Source organism: Pungitius pungitius, chromosome 7 (assembly GCF_949316345.1).
Source record: "Pungitius pungitius chromosome 7, fPunPun2.1, whole genome shotgun sequence".
Taxonomy (NCBI): Eukaryota; Metazoa; Chordata; class Actinopteri; order Perciformes; family Gasterosteidae; genus Pungitius; species Pungitius pungitius.
The window spans coordinates 20,170,295-20,186,430 of record NC_084906.1 but is presented as its reverse complement, the minus strand read 5'-3'; the positions used below and the strand labels follow the sequence as shown (position 1 = coordinate 20,186,430).

The window sequence follows — 16,136 nt, the reverse complement described above, 5'->3', positions numbered from 1 at the left end:
TTTAAAAAAAGCTGTTGTTGAATGAGAGGCTTCAGCCGTTAGAGCTGTGACAAAATACATCAAATAACTATTCCAATCTTTCCCCTCTAGCCTGAGAAAAAGGAACAAATTATACCATATCATTATTCTGTCTGCCATCGGGTTTATTCCTCCCCAGGAACCCATTTATTTAACCACACCTTCTTGATGCCTAATGGCTCCCAGTCACCATAGAGAGAACCTCACGACTTCCCTGTTTTAAGAACGCAGCCTCAAAGCTGGAAGGGGAGCAGCAAAAATCAGTCAAAGCCAGGCCTTTTATTAATGAATCACTATTCCCTGATCATTGTAGCAGATAGCATCTGCCCCTCCAGAGGAAGGCACTAGGAATGGTTGGAACGTCCTTGGCTTTTTCATCACCTGGGTTTGACTGATCGCTGGATAACGGTTCGCTGACTCGTCGGGGTGGGGCGTCGCCCCCCTCGTCCCATCAAGGTAGCGGCTTCAGGCGTTTGATTGGGTGTTATCTTTTTAAAATTTATTTCCAACCAGTTCCTCCAGTCAAAGGTAGAGGTACCCCACCCAGTACACGATGTTGAACAGCAGGAAGGAGGTGGGGAAGAAGACGCGCGAGTACGCGTCCAGATCCAACAGGTCCAAGTGGACGCGTCCTCTCCTCCAGCCTCCTCCTTTGCACTCCTCGAAGCAGCAGAAGAAGCTCCGGCAGTCCTTCCCGTCCAGACAGTCGTACGCGCAGGCGTCCTCAAAGTCCTGCCAGTACAGCGAGTTGTGCAGAGCGATGACGGCGTGCGGCGGCCTCACGTCCAGGACCGAGTAGTTCTGAGGAGAAGAGCGGGTCTTAAAGCCGATTCCTGGGTCTGTGTCGCTTTTTTTTTGTCACCTATGACTTACATGACCTACCATGTGGCCTCGAGGCGGCGAGGCCAACGACACACACTATGATTCTAAAATATCTCTACACATCGATAGAAAGCCAACTCACGGATCGCTTGGGCTCCCTGCAGCTGGGCGCGCGGGCGCTGTTTGAATAGTAGTTCAAGGCGGCGTACTCCATCAGAGCGGCAAAGACGAACAGGAAGCAGACGGTGACGAAGAGGTCCATGGCGGTGATGTAAGACACTCTGGGCAGAGACGTCCTGGCCACGCTGCTGAGGGTGGTCATGGTTAGGACTGTGGTTATACCTGCGGAGGGGGACAAGCAGCACGTGTTTTGAAGGTCCTCCTGAAGGGCTGAAGGTCAACAACTGTCCCCCCGGTGCAGCGTCACCAAACTCACTCAATAGGAGGGACTTGGACAAAAAGTCAACGTGTTAATTAAAAAAACTAAAAAAAACAATGAGCTCAAAGACGCTAAAGCGATCGAACATACAGATACAAACATTAGCAGCACAGTTAAAGTAACCTCGTCTTCATCTTATGGCTCCGCCTAGTCGCTGAGTTAGAAGATGCCACGTCGTCATGACTACCAGATGTTTTTGTGGACGGATGAACGCGGTTTCATTCGTTTCTCTCTCTCTGCCGTCTGCTGCTCACAGAGGAGCCCGTGCGACCAAGACAAAACATCTGTGACTGTTTCACTGGGGTTACTATGGCAACAAGCTGGCACCATCTATTTCAGGCCTCGCACTTTTCCTCGAACCTCCGCCTGCCACATTGACTACGCTCACCTGCCTCCTGCAGGGTTCTTTAGTTTTTTTTTTACTGAAAAAAAGAATGAACGTTTGAACAGAATCGTTTATAATCTGCTGATTACTAAAACCTGACTTAATTAAGCTGTTGTTCAGGCTCGGATCTGAGCCACACCCGAGTCGGTTCATCTTTGCCAAAGTGGCTTCGTCCGTGTGTCTGCACGACAGCGTCCGTTTCCTGCCTTTGTCCCTTTCAGGGGACGTAGCTGATGGGGCCTGAATGACACAAACCAGGTGAGGAGTGGCAGGTGACATGTTTGACGCTCGGACGCGACGTGCTTTGTGTTTCCACCGTGAGCTTTAGGGAAAATCTCCTTTTCATACAAAGGATTCAGGAAAACAAGAAGTAAAGTTTGGATGGTTACTTGTTTCAAGCCGATTGAGCCCAATTCAACAGACGATGTCAGAAGGTGAAGAGACGGGATTATTCCTTGTGTCTGATGTCTGATTTAACTTGGCACGGCCTCGGTTTGTGTGAAGCATAAAAACGTTTCTTTGTGTCGACTCCGGTCACTTCACGCGCCCACGTTGCTGTCATGTCTGTCCAAGAAGGAGATTTAGCTCTTTAATCAAAGGCCTGGCCAAACACCACCTCACATAAAACACGAAGAATATCGATAAAACGTTACCAGACAAAGAAAAGAAAAAAAATGGATGTAGTCAATTACCTTCAGCAAAGCGTTCCACGGGACTGCACGAGAACGAGTGGAGAGCATGCACCAGAGAGGGAGCAAAGCAGATGGAGTGACTCCAGGTGACACAAAGATGGAAAGTCAAACGTAAAAGGGAGAACGGCGAATGGTGGCGTAGACGCCACTCGGGGGGGGGGGGGGGGGGGGGGGGGGGGCGGACGCCGTACCTAGAGCCGTCCTGGCCGGCGTGGCGTCTTTCTTGATCCAGAAGGAGACCCAGGAGAGGACCACGGTGAGGATGCAGGGGATGTAGGTCTGGATGGTGAAGTAGCCCATCCTTCTGCTCAGGTCAAAGTACACCGTCATCAACACGTACTCGCCTGTGTGCGAGAGGATCCACGTTCCATGAACTCTTTGTCTTCTCTGGTGGCATCGGTGAAGTAAACGCTCAACTGTAAACGTGTTTATTCCTGCTTTAAAGATGTTCATTTTAACTTTGAGTTCAATGGGGATTGAGTCACACAACCTTTAGTTACTCTTTAAATTAAAGGATATTTGTGCACAGGTGGAGGTGACAATAAACAAGCCGACCTGCCGTGGTCTTTATTACGTCGGTGGTGTTCCTCAGACCCATGAAATCAAACTGGTAGAGACGCCAGGACTTCTGGTCAGCCGCCTCCACCGAGTTCTTCCTCCACTTGTAGATCATCTCGTCCCGTGGATATCCGTCTGCAATCACACAGAGTGCATGTGTGTGTGTGTGCACGTGGGCCCAGTGATGGAGGTCCTGAGCAGACGGACCACCACTCGTCTCCTGCTAAAGGCCCACAATCGGCGAAGAGGAGAGTAGATCCAAAGAGAGCTTTGGTTCATATAATGTACGGGATCCCTCTTGACGTCGGACCTGACCTTCACACGGTGTGCGAGGAGCCTGGGGGGGCCTTCAACCATCCATCACAGGACGTTAGTGGTGGGTTAATGATTCCACCACTAGAAGATTGTTTTAAGAAGGAAACGCTAACAGAATTATCTACTTGCCTGGAAGCAGTTTGATGTAACAGGCTTTCAATTAACAAAAACCACTAAGGGTTGTTCAAACATGATGAATGAATTATGTTGTGTCTTTTGTGATTAATGATTCCATCAAACATCCAGGAATCCTGTAGAGCTGTAAACGACATTATACTGTTGGGGTCATATAGGCTTTTAAATATAACATCGCTAATCCGATTAAGTCACAATTTATGATGCAATTATTTTTGCATTTATTTTCTAAATACAATTAACTAGAGGACATAGGTCTTTTTTATGTGTCTTCACATCACAGCAGGACCTACTTTGGGTTTTCCTCTCTTTGCCTTTACTTAAACTCTTTAACTCCAATGAAAAGGTATTGTGTGGATCTGGTTACTGACAAGTACTGGGGAAGAAATCATCCTCTCTTTGTAATTTCAGCTTAAATTATTATAAAACTATTGTTATATTTTGAGACATGCTAAAGTATGTCTATATTTTTAACATATGAGCAAAACAGTTAGACTGAAAACAGTGATTTCTTATGTCGCTTTGAGGTTGTTTTGCATCTATTTGCAGACCTGCTCTTTGTGGTCATTTCTCATGGTTGATTTGTGTCTCCTATTTTGCATCTAGTGGTGTTTGTTTTTTGTCTCTGGAGTCCTTTTTTGTGGTTGTTTTCCACTTCTTTGTCGTCTTTTCCTCTGGTCCTTTTAGGCTTTTTGCTTTTGGTTTTGTAGTCATTTGATTGACAATTTAACAACACCTTTATACTTTATACCTTTGTGCTGATTTCCGTGTCCACGGGACTGTAATTGCACCTGGCAGCAATCCATCCGTTACACGAATAAACTACGCGTCTCTCTCTCTGATTGAGGTAGGGGGGCATCGGGGGGGTGGGGGGGGCGTTTTTGAATTGTCCTCCAGTCCCTTGGCCATGAAGGTCTTCCACCACCACTTTCACGACTGAAACCAATCCAAACACTTCCAAAAGGCCCCTCCGGGGGCCACGGCTCGACCCGTGGCCCCCACGTCAGCTCACATTCAGCCAGAGTTTAGTGCGTGGAAATAAAGAACATGGCAGCAGAGTCACCTGAGACGGAGGATCCAGTGTTTCATAGCGGGCCGACAGAGAAGACGACATTGTACTCACAGCTGGAGAAGATGAGCGGACAGGAGTGTTCGTCCATCGGAAAGTTGTGCAGCTGAAGCTGGCATTCTGCGTTTATTGTGAGTCTGTAAAGAACATAATAGTAATCAGCTCTTAAAGTACTTTGTTTTATCGATTTAATGTGACACCAAATCACATCAATACAGTATTTCGGTCATGTCGTCATGACTACCAGATGTTTTTGTGGACGGATGAACGCAGTTTCATTTCACCATTTTTTATATTTTAGAAATTAAAAAAGAATGTGGAAATGAATGCATCAGTGATCACCTCTCAACCTTGAGCGGAATAGCATTTTTTTTTTTACAGAATTCATCCACGTACAGAGTACAGAATGAAAAACCATAATCACTTCACGGCTGTGAGTGGAACCTGTGGGACAGTGAAAGCTACAGCACGGGCCCTACGGGGGGGAAGAATCCGTCCTTCGCACTTGAATCCTCTACAAGCTGCTTCCGTAGTTCCCCTCCGGACTTTCTGTAGTCATTAAATGATAATCGTCGGTGTCCCTCAGGGTTCGATCCTCGGCCCGCTCCGATTCGACCTTTACATGCTCCCACGAGGCCACATCTTTCAGAACAAAAACCGGTCGTTATTATAATTATACTAACATGCTCAAATATACTGGGTCCTCTCATCAAATGATTGGAGATAGACGGACAACTGGAAGTTTAAAAATGGCTTAGATTCAAAGAAAGACAAAAGAGAGATCATTATATTTGGCATATGAGAGGATTGTTTCTCCTCTACAGGAAACAGCACAGAGAGCTGAAGTGCAGGTTAACAACCTTTAGTGTTTTAATTGGCAACCAACAGCGTTGAGAATAATGGACCCGCTGGGAGGGGACCTTCTCTCCAGTTAATCACCGAGGCAAAGTCCTACAGGGGCAGACCTTCAGGAACAATCTGCCCTTTACGGCCTGGTTCTCCACAAAGTGCTTTTTGAACTCCACTCGAGGCCATTTGTAGCCGTCGTGTGTTAATGGTTTGCTTTTCTGGAGCAATTTAAAAACGGCTGAAGTTATAAGTCCAAACGAATGCCCTCGACCAGCGGCGTCCCTCAAGGTTTGATTCTCGAGGGCCTTTATTATTTTTATTATGCTGACGATATAATTATGACTCATACAGACAGGTAAATAACCATAGTCTCAAAATGGCTTACAATCCAACAAAAAAAAAGAACAGGAATAATTATATTTGGCGACGTAGGAGAGATCCGGATTGTTTCTCACCTGAAGGGAAAAGCACTGAAAGCGGAGGAGCAGGTTAAGAACCGCGGTGTTCTAATTGGCGACGTACGTGGTTTTAGGGATTAAAGGACCTGCTGTGAGGGGAGACTGTTAATCACCGAGCTGCAGCACGAGTCCTACAGGCTCATAGCTGGAGCAAAGAAATGCCCAAACAGCTCGATTCTCGGTAAAGAATTGAATTAACCTTAAGGTCATTTGAAGTCTAAAGATTTTATATTAGATATTTTATAACTAGAATAATTTATAAATTATTAAGTCAATAACTGGTGCTTTTATCCTTTTTGGGATTCTTTAAAATACACAATGATGTTTCTTGAATAAAATGGAAAAATCACCTATTAACAAGTGCAGATGCCGGGTCTTGTGGGCACCGATTTGGTGAGATTGGAAGATATGTGTCCAAAATAATCCTTCATAATCTGTGTTCCCTCATCTCATTGGAGTAAATAGTTCCTCAAGTATCTGCACAGCTTAACACGTCTGCCATCACAAAGTGATTATGATGCACCGACAAACTTCTTTGGAATCAGCAAAGTACAAACATTAATTGTCATGAATACCGTACGGGACCAGTCGCCCCTCAAGACAAACCCGTGGAGGTGATTATGCAGCTCGTCCGTCACTGACCTTCAAATGTGAACCGAAGGGAGCCCGAGGGAACAGGAAGCATTAAGCCTTAACACTGAACGGGAGATAAGCCTGACGCCTCAGTGAGGAAACACTCAGCATCAAGGAAAAGCCTGTTAAAGGCTCCGTTGGGTTCATGAAGCAGTGGTTTTGTTCTCTCAGACCCAGGAGGACAAGATAAAAACAAATGTCTGGATTCAATTGGGAACCTACTGTTCGATAGTGGACGCATACAACAGCAACTAGCAGAAGATTAACTTCTCTGCAGACTAATTCTGGTGTGATCTTTAAAACTTAATTAAAGCGCGGAATTGGGACAAAAAAATGACTGTTGGAGAGTCACGGATATCACAGAATGTCATCTGTGTTTACTGCGGACAAGCCAATGGACCATTAATACCAGCTGACATTTGATATTCTTTCTCGTCAGCGGATATTGCTCCTCAAAGTTTGCACTCGACACATTTTTGTCCATTTCAGTGGAGCAGCATCAGGAAGAGTCGTGCTGGTCTTTGGTAGATAGTTATTCTTCTCTTGTCGAGATGAAAAATAAAAAAAGTTCACTAGAGTTCTGCAGGAATAAGTCCAGAACGGCAAACTTGAAGTGACACGTGACGTATGAAGTAGCCCCGCCCCGAAAGCATACACTGCTTTAGGTCTTTTTGACTGATTTTCTCATAGACTTGTATAGGACCAGAGGAGTCGCCCCTTGCTGGTCATTAGACAGAATGCAGCTTAGCTCCACTAGCTTGAGCGTGATGCAGCCGTTAGCTTCTACGATAACACGTTGTGTCACGTTGCCATGTTCCTTTATAGCATAACACCGTCTTTTTAACGTTACACTTAAAACAACTCAGTAAAGGGACTGTGATGATGTTTAAGAAGAATCTGTGGAGGAAACCAGCGCTCATGAAGTACAGTGTGTAGGACATGAAGACTGGGGGAGAAATGTGGAGAAGCTCATTACTGAAGGAGCATTATTAATGCCTGGTGCTCTAATTACAAAGAGGGCTTTGGGGCATGAGGGGGGGGGGGGGGGTAGGGTCTTATAGCTCAAGCAGCCTTTTTGCACTCAGGGTGGTAATGACAGGAGATAATTGCGTTTTGCGCTGCTCTTTCTGGGAAATGTTGGCACCACAACATGCTTCTGCACAACAAACTGAACCGAATGAAGTTTTAACAGAGATTCATGATTCAGCGATCTAACAAACAGTGAATATTTGGGAACTATGAGGAAGCAAGGAGTCCAGACGGTGAAAGCCTGGAGCTGTGTGTGTGTTCGTTCGTTAATTATTAAACGGCAAAATAAAGTATTTAAGCATTTTGTACAAGGAAACATGACTCATATAAACTAATAAACCTAAAAAAAGCAACTATTTGTATTGTTAATTAACCCTTTGAGTCATGTGCTGACTATAAATACACCGGCTGCACCCTCTGAGATGTGAGGATTTTACAGAAAACAACGCATTCTGTCCGGGTATTAATGATCAAGTTGGATTTTCTGATGAAACCATGTGTACTATGGTGTCGTTGTTTTCCGGGTCTAAGGAGCATCAAGGAGCTTCACCTCAAAGTGTAGAGGATCCTCCCGTTGTTCCATATCCGGAGCAGCTGGTTGGGCGTCGTGATCCAGTGGGAATCCGCGTTCTTGGAGTTCCTGAAGATGGTGTCGGGCAGCCAGATGAGTCCCACCATGTTGCTGTTCAGAGTCAGTCGCTTCATGGTGCCGTTGTAGCTCAGGCGGCTGTCCGTCCACGTCTGGGCGAAGATGATGTCGATCTGGTATTCCTAGAGGATGGAGACAGACGGCGGAGTGGTGACACCAAGTTGAAGAAACTTTCTCATTAGACTCGTTCACAGACCGGACCTTTGCCCCTCGCGTTCAACAGCCATCATCAGACCACCTTCATTCAAAACAAGGCTCAAATATGTGTGATACATATTGTGACATAGCTTTAAGATCCAGGCATCGTGTCCATGTCAAGCAAACTGCAGCATTTCCTGCAGACAACCCATAAAATCCTGGGTATTTTCTCTCACTTCCTGCTTCTGAATGTGTTCGACGTGTGAAGTAAATACGACAAGTCGTCACAAGTCGCTCCATCCACACGCAGACGTGTGATCCGAACCGGTCCGATCGCCTCGCGCATTGATGCCCCTGATGGTCCACCGGGCTGCACAGATATCGGACGCGTGTGACTGTCTCAGGGGACAGTTCCCCTCCTTCTGGGGGACGCGCTGTTAGACGACCTACGTGAGCGGGGCCCGCTGAGGCCGATCCCATGGGGATGGGTAACGTCCGAGGTGACCCCAACACGTGAGGAGCATTGATCTCACTCCCGTCCCTGTTGTCTTCAGCTGCCTCACCGGGCCTCAGAGAAGCTGCTATTTTAAGCCTGCTGCTCTGAAGCTGCTGCATTTGCGGCACAGTAGGAAAAGATTCCAATCGAACCAGAGCAGAGAGCAGAGGATCTCCTGAGACGCGAGGACCTGGTGGCGCTCGACGCCGCAGGGACGGACCAGCCAGGAGACAGAGGAAAACTCTGTCAGTCAGCCTCGGAAGTTTGAAAAGTGCCCGCAGGGGTGGATGTGTCAAAAAGAAACGCACACAGCGGACGTGGGATTCGCTTCCACGTCACACCGAGTACGAGCCATCTCCTCCTAACGAGGAGCCGGATCCTCCTGCAGAGACCAGGCTTCTCCCCACTGGAGACCCAGGACGCGGCGCTGGACCACAGAGACCGAGAGACGCTGCTGCAGTAGAACGAGACACTCCTTTAAAAGTTATATAAAATATAAAATATATATACATATATATATACTTTGTGTGTTGATGGTCTTTTGGTGTAATTCTTCCCACAGTATCTGCAGCATCTGTGACATTCCTGTGAAAATTCCCAACCTCTTCCTAACACCACTCTGTTATCGCTCCTTCATCTTTGGGTCAGAGGGAAAAGGGAAACCAGCTAGCGATGCTAACAGAAACACTGTAACACACAGCTCCACATAATACTGTAAACTAGGACACAAGTGTGGCCCTCTGTGATTATGCAGCAAAAGGCACCCAGTGCACGCTGCATCTGTCCTGTGCCCTGAGACGTCTTGTCGTGTCCCCTGGTTCGCTTCGGGTCTGTCCGCGTGTCCTCATTAGCTGAAGGTTGTTCGGAACGAGGACACAAACTTTCCTCGTGCACCTGCTGTGCGCACACTCTTTAAAAGACTCAACATGCACACGGTGAGGCTGTGCTTTACCTTCTTATCTGCTGTAGGAAGTATGAAACATAGCGTTGCATTCTGTGTGGTGACCAGCAGGGGGCGACTCCTCTGCTCCCATAGACGTCTATGAGGAAATGACTCTACTTCTGTGTAGTGACCAGCAGGGGGCGACTCCTCTGCTCCCATAGACGTCTATGAGGAAATGACTCTACTTCTGTGTAGTGACCAGCAGGGGGCGACTCCTCTGCTCCCATAGACGTCTATGAGGAAATGACTCTACTTCTGTGTGGTGACCAGCAGGGGGCGACTCCTCTGCTCCCATAGACGTCTATGAGGAAATGACTCTACTTCTGTGTAGTGACCAGCAGGGGGCGACTCCTCTGCTCCCATAGACGTCTATGAGGAAATGACTCTACTTCTGTGTAGTGACCAGTAGGGGGCGACTCCTCTGCTCCCATAGACGTCTATGAGGAAATGACTACTTCTGTGTAGTGACCAGCAGGGGGCGACTCCTCTGCTCCCATAGACGTCTATGAGGAAAATTACTCTACTTCTGTGTAGTGACCAGCAGGGGGCGACTCCTCTGCTCCCATAGACGTCTATGAGGAAATGACTCTACTTCTGTGTAGTGACCAGCAGGGGGCGACTCCTCTGCTCCCATAGACGTCTATGAGGAAATGACTCTACTTCTCTCTTGATTTATTCCCTCAGTAAACATTGTAAACATGAGTTTATGGTCTCAGTCTCTAGTTTCAAGTCTTCTTCAATGCAGCATGATGTTCATTTAGTGAATGATGGTCTATTTAGAGTCAAATAAAGCATCAGGCCACAATGGGCGATGTCACAGTGTCCACGTCTTATTAAAAGGTTTTTGAGGGACGAGCAGTTACATTTGCTGCTCCTCATTAGCATAAACTTAAGGTCAAAACTACTTTATGCAAATCAGTGGCTCAAGCGTGACTTGCTGCCTCTGAAAGACTTTTAGACTGAAGGTTGTTGATCTAAAAGGCGTCCAATGGACTCTTCTGATCAGGTACCAAGTCGTTACTATCCAGGGTGTCTTCATCCAGGATGCAGGTAACAGATGAAGTCAACACAAAGCCTGAAAAATTCAAGCCTGAGCTCATGAATACCTGCAATAACATGTCATCATTAATCACCAAGTCAAACTCCTTGTAGGTCTAAACGTACATTTATACAAGCTGTAACTTGTTGATGCAGGTTTTCAGTCCCATAAAGCATTTTCATTTCTAAAGAGCAACTAGCAGCACATTTGTGTGTCTGTTGAGACAAAGGCACAGGTGTTGTTATTGATTCACACTGAAGTCGTCCTTCTTCAGACGCGCTGCCGACTGCCTTTGGACCCACAGGTAACGCAATAAAGTCACCTACGCTGGTAAAACAGGAAAATCGGTTTATATATATATATATATAGAGTGGGGTTATTATGGGCCGACTGAAACACAACAGAAGGGTAATTATGTTCTGTTTGAATGGAATCATCATCCTGTTGATGAGAAGCTTCCACACAGAAAAATAAGGAGGCTTATCTGGTGAGATCCTTTCTTTTCTTTCTTCTTTTTGTGGTTGATCAGTTGAACCAGCTGCACCGAGACGAAAAAACGATTGAAAAGATGAAGAATTGTGATGTTCGCATTAAAGACGTAGGGTTAGAATTAAAAGGTTCTATTTGCAGATAGATTCCTGTTAACAAAGACACTTCAGCATTAAGAGAGATGAAGGTAAAATGAATGTGTGGATGGAACCCAATTTAAAAACTGTAATTATTTTTGAAGTGACGACATAATATTTATTCAGTATTCTTGTTTTTGTTTGTTTGTTCTAATCCCGTTTCTTCCCTGCTGGATGCCGTGTAGCATTCAGCTATTCGGTGAATAGAAATCCGTGCAGAAGGTTGATGAAGGTCATGAAGAAGATGAAGGTGCGTTGTGAATTAATTTGGGACTAATAGCTTCCCCCAAAGTCTATTTGGTCGTGAAAGTGCACAATAAAAGTCAACTAAAAAAGAAAGATTGCTTCACTAATCATGTAATTGTATTTAATCAGTCTTCTTAAAAATATATATTTTTAAACTACTAAAAGTAAGTTTGTTTGAAATGGCCTTAAAATCGGTTTGAATCCACGTTCTATTTGAAGAGTTTCACATTTACTGAGTTTTTTTAATGCACCACCGTCAATAATAAGAAGGAGAGGAGTCTACATTTTAAAGTGATGCATCTTAAACAATGGAGTCCTTCTTAATATGATGAACCTTCGATAGAAGGTATTATTTATTAGAAGAAATGAAGCTCTTATCTGGACCTCGTTCTTCATATTAAAGAACACATTTAAAGCTAAATAGATGTAATGAAAGGATGGATAAATCGATCCAGGAGTTGAAATCCCACCACAGCTACTTTTCCTCATGTGAAAATGACCTCATTTCTCCTGAGTTCATTCCTAAAGCGGATTAATCACCGTCTGCCTCCAGGAAAAGTCACGACACCCAGAATTATACACTGCATTGTAAATAGAAACAATACAAGAATGACATGTGATAGCGTCTATGAGTTCTTCTCTCACAATGGGGCTTAAATGAGTCACACGGCGGGGGGGCGAGCGCTTTCTGTACTTCTTTAAGTTGAAATATATCAAACTCTAACTGATGCCACCTGAATACCTACATGAAGCATTTATCATTTCCCAAATCCCCCCCCACCCCCACCCCCCCCCCCCCCCCCCACCCCCCCCTCCCATGCAGCTGGGACATTTCCAAGCACAACACGATGAAGACAACGGGAGAAGTGATGCTCTCACGTCCTCACAGGGACGGAACTTGTCCCCCTCGCTGTTTGTCAGTGAGGAAGCAGAGTTCAGCCCCAATCAATAATCAACCAATGGTTGGAAAGCACGCCGATGCACAGGAAGGTCGTGTAAAAGTTCAGCTTCTGGTAAACAGGTGGAAAATCTGTCCAAAAGGGACTAAAACCTTCAAGTGGCTGAGGAAGACCCGCCTGGGACCAACAGCCCCGCGAGACGCTTCTGATTGTGATTGTTCCCACCTGCTCCACTCAGGATTGTTCTGAAGGAGCAGATGTGTGAGACAGATGTTGTTGAGGAGCAGGCTCACCATGTTGATGGAGGACACCGGCCCGATGCTGTTCACCAGGAGGCCCACGTCCACCACGGTCGGCCTGACTGTGAGGGAGCAGAGAGAGAGAGAAGAGGGGTCAGGGTGGTCCACCAGAAGCTCCGCCCGCCCCGCTAAACAACACCTGCATCGCACCTGGGGAGCTCCTCGGACCTCTGATCACAGCGGCGTAACGTAGAGAACATGAGAACACGCTTCCAGAGTGAAGCTTAAGTTTGTAATATTTTGGCTAAAACATTTTATTCCACAGCTTTGAGATGAGAAGATTCTTTTTGTCTCTGGTTGATCCATCATTTCATTTAACAACATGTCGAAAGTGCAAAGGTGAAAGGTCACAAAGCATGTTGTTATGGAGTAATAAAGAAGGGACGAGAACAGAAGCACGAAATCTTTCCCCTTTATGTCATACGTTTACATTTTAATTGTTTCTAAAGCTTCTACAAATTGTTCTTCTCTGTGAAGATGCTCCATCATGCACCTGGTGTTTTACTCAGTGACCTTTGCCTGACCTTCACGCGTGAAAGGCCCGCGATGGCTACGAGGCGCTCGTTTTAATGCGCGTCATTCAGATAATAATGAGCTGGATTACTTTGCTCTCTGGCTCTGACGCATTTTGGGTCACACGGTTCCTTTTTGAAAGCATCATAATTGTCACGACGCGCGCTCGCTGTTCGGCGCCGTCAGACACAGCCGCCGCGCCGCCTGAGGCCCTCCTCGCGTTCACCTGAGCGAGGAGGGTCTCCATCGCTGCCCTGTGGGAGAAGAGCTGTGTGACTCACGTTGATTGAGACACGGCCAACAATCGTTCACCTTCAATCATTAACTGCAAATATCTTATTTATCTTTGACATTTTCCAGTTAATTTAGTCAGAAACAACCAGGGAGAACTATCTGTGATCCACAGTCGTGGTGTGTGTGTGTGTGTGTGTGTGTGTGTGTGTGTGTGTGTGTGTGTGTGTGTGTGTGTGTAAAGGTCACTCTGTTTATGCCATTGTGTCGGTTGACGCTTCTTGGGTTTCCATTCAATTTCTGAGAGAATTTTAATCAAACCTTTGAAATGTATTGAAAATGAATGATGAATGTCAGTTGAATTGATTTAAATAAACCAATTAGTGCATCTTCTTTTACATGAACCCCTCAAACAGGAGTAAAACTGATTCAATAAAGCGATCCATGGAAACTTCCGTTAAACATCTCTGATCGCGACTCACTGTTTGACTGGATTTTTTAACTAGTCACTTTGAATAAATGTCACTTTCGTAGCACCACTGCAAAAAGACAATGCGGTCACATGATGCTTTGTCTCCATAGCAACAGCTTGAACAGCTGTTTGAAGGGTCAAGACACCGATGAGTGTCAGTAGGACATTGAGAGGAGCTAAAGGACGCTGAAGGTTTCATGGACCAGCTAATTTTTTATCTGTATCTGCTGAGTTTACTAAATGAATCCATGAATGTGATGTGTTGTATGGAGGAAGTCCTAAAACCAGAGATTGAGACCATTTCCTCAGAGTGGACGCTGCTTTAGGACAGAATGGACATCGGGTCTCAGCACACATTCTCACATCCTCACAAGCGTATCAAAGGCCAAATTATGAATCCATCGCTTGCTCTTAAAGTTTCAACCTCTAAATGTCATTTATATTCATGAGGATATGCAAATGAGTTGGATTTTGACCTGCAGGTCAGTTAGAAACAAACAAGCAAAGATTTGACGTTACAATCAAAAGAGGTTTAGGACTTTATTTTCATAGATATATTTTGGAGACAGCAGGTCTTCTCTGAGGTTTTCCTCCCTATTGAAATATTTTCTTCAGATCTTTAAAAAATAAAAATAAATGTTTGAATTGAATTGTATTGATTCTTAACGGACACATGTTTGAATTACTGTTTAACACATTTAATTATAAAGAAGATTACAATTATATGAAAATAATACACTGCTAGTTAGCCGTTGTCTGTATGAAATGTATTTGCACCCCAAACGGAGCCGGAAAGTTCTGACTAAAGATAAAGATCCTCCCCAAAAACCCACGAGACACGTGTTCCTGATCTGATGTGTTTTAACTTATCATTTACTTCAAGTCCAACAGCGACGATTGTGTACTTGTGTGATGACGAGTCACACTTTGACGCTGCGGTCGACCCGGTCAGTGAGAGCGGTGACCTTGGCGAAGGTCAGAGTGCGAGGACGAGTGTGATGACTGAGCCGGAGGCGAGCAGGTAGCCACACCTCCACCACACCACCACCACACCTCCACCACACCTCCACCAGCTACCAGTGGGGCAACAGCATGACGGGTCACCACCTTGACCCCTGGGGGGTCAGCGTCTCAGCCTCAACATGTGCATTCCCATGATGCACTGCTATCATGCACATCAGATGTTACACCTTTGACACTTTAGTTAACTACAGAAGAAATAGTGATGGCAAACCAACGGCGTCACCAGCTTGTGACCTCACGGGGCCTCTGACGTCATACTGAACCACAGCAGGGGGCTAAGTTTACCTCCGATGTCCGGCCGCAGCTTCTTGTCGTACTCCTTCAGCAGCTGGTTGAGGATCTGCGTGGCGCCGGTGTCCTGCGCTTTGGGGGCCAGCATCTGGCTCACGGTGACGTCCTCGTAGTCCTCGTCCTCGTCCTCCAGGGACAGAGAGCTGTGGAGGCAAAGCGAGACACGTCTGTGCACAAATCACGACGCGTCCTCCGCGCACTCGGGACAAAGTTTCCGCGGCGAGGAACAAACACCAAGTTTGGATTCTCTCTCTCTCCGTCTCACCAGGTGAGAAGGACAGACAGCAGCAGGACATACGCCAGGACTCTGGGGGACATGGTGGTCTCGGGGGGGCCGGCGCAGAGGAGTCGGTGCGGCTCGGAGACACAGAAGCTCCGCGGGGTTTGTAATCCGAGGGACGTGTCCCTCATCGTGCCGGACCCCGACCTCCTCCCGCGCAGGTGCGCAACGTGCCGGACGCACGGGGACTCGGGACCGGGTTCCGGAGTCTGTGACTCGGTCCCGACCGGCAGGGGTTCGGCGGGGGTTCGGTGTGCGTCCTGCACCGCCGCGTCCACGAGCTGCTTTACGCACCCTGTGAAACGAAGAGCAACGTGATCCTTGTTTGACTGATGCATCAGTTTTATAATGAAGACAATTGCATCCATTAAATAAGATAAATGAATATTCTGCATTGATTTGAAATGCATAAATAGATTTAGACTTTATATATAAAATTAGAAAAGGGAAATTATTTTGTTGCAGCAGCACCTTATTTAGATCCCCCTCTCTCTCTCTCCCATTGTATCTGTCTCTCTCTCTCTCTGTGTCTCTCTCTCTCTTTCTCTCTCTCTCTATAAACACACACACACACACACACACACATCTC

The 16,136-nt window shown here is 46.2% G+C and overlaps 1 protein-coding gene across 1 annotated transcript; it reads right to left on the bottom strand.

The window, feature by feature from the left end:
- Positions 1 to 452: 452 nt before the first annotated feature.
- On the bottom strand, positions 453 to 16,082 carry LOC119217015 (gamma-aminobutyric acid receptor subunit gamma-3). The gene is made up of 10 exons (XM_037470299.2): positions 16,019 to 16,082; positions 15,533 to 15,842; positions 15,262 to 15,410; positions 12,732 to 12,799; positions 7,953 to 8,173; positions 4,488 to 4,570; positions 2,912 to 3,049; positions 2,548 to 2,700; positions 983 to 1,182; positions 453 to 819 (listed from the first exon to the last, which is right to left on the bottom strand). Exons 2-10 carry the CDS (start codon positions 15,676 to 15,678, stop codon positions 541 to 543), a joined length of 1,437 nt encoding a protein of 478 aa, XP_037326196.2. The 5' UTR covers positions 15,679 to 15,842; positions 16,019 to 16,082; the 3' UTR covers positions 453 to 540.
- Between the last annotated feature and the right edge of the window lie 54 nt (positions 16,083 to 16,136).

Coding starts and splice junctions, on each gene's coding strand:
- LOC119217015 (XM_037470299.2), bottom strand. CDS start 15,678: ATGAGGGACACGTCCCTCGGATTACAAACCCCGCGGAGCTTCTGTGTC. Junction 8,174..12,731: donor CGGTGTCCTCCATCAACATG/GTGAGCCTGCTC, acceptor TCCATCCTCTAG/GAATACCAGATCGACATCAT. Junction 3,050..4,487: donor TCCGCTCATCTTCTCCAGCT/GTGAGTACAATG, acceptor GTGTGATTGCAG/ACGGATATCCACGGGACGAG.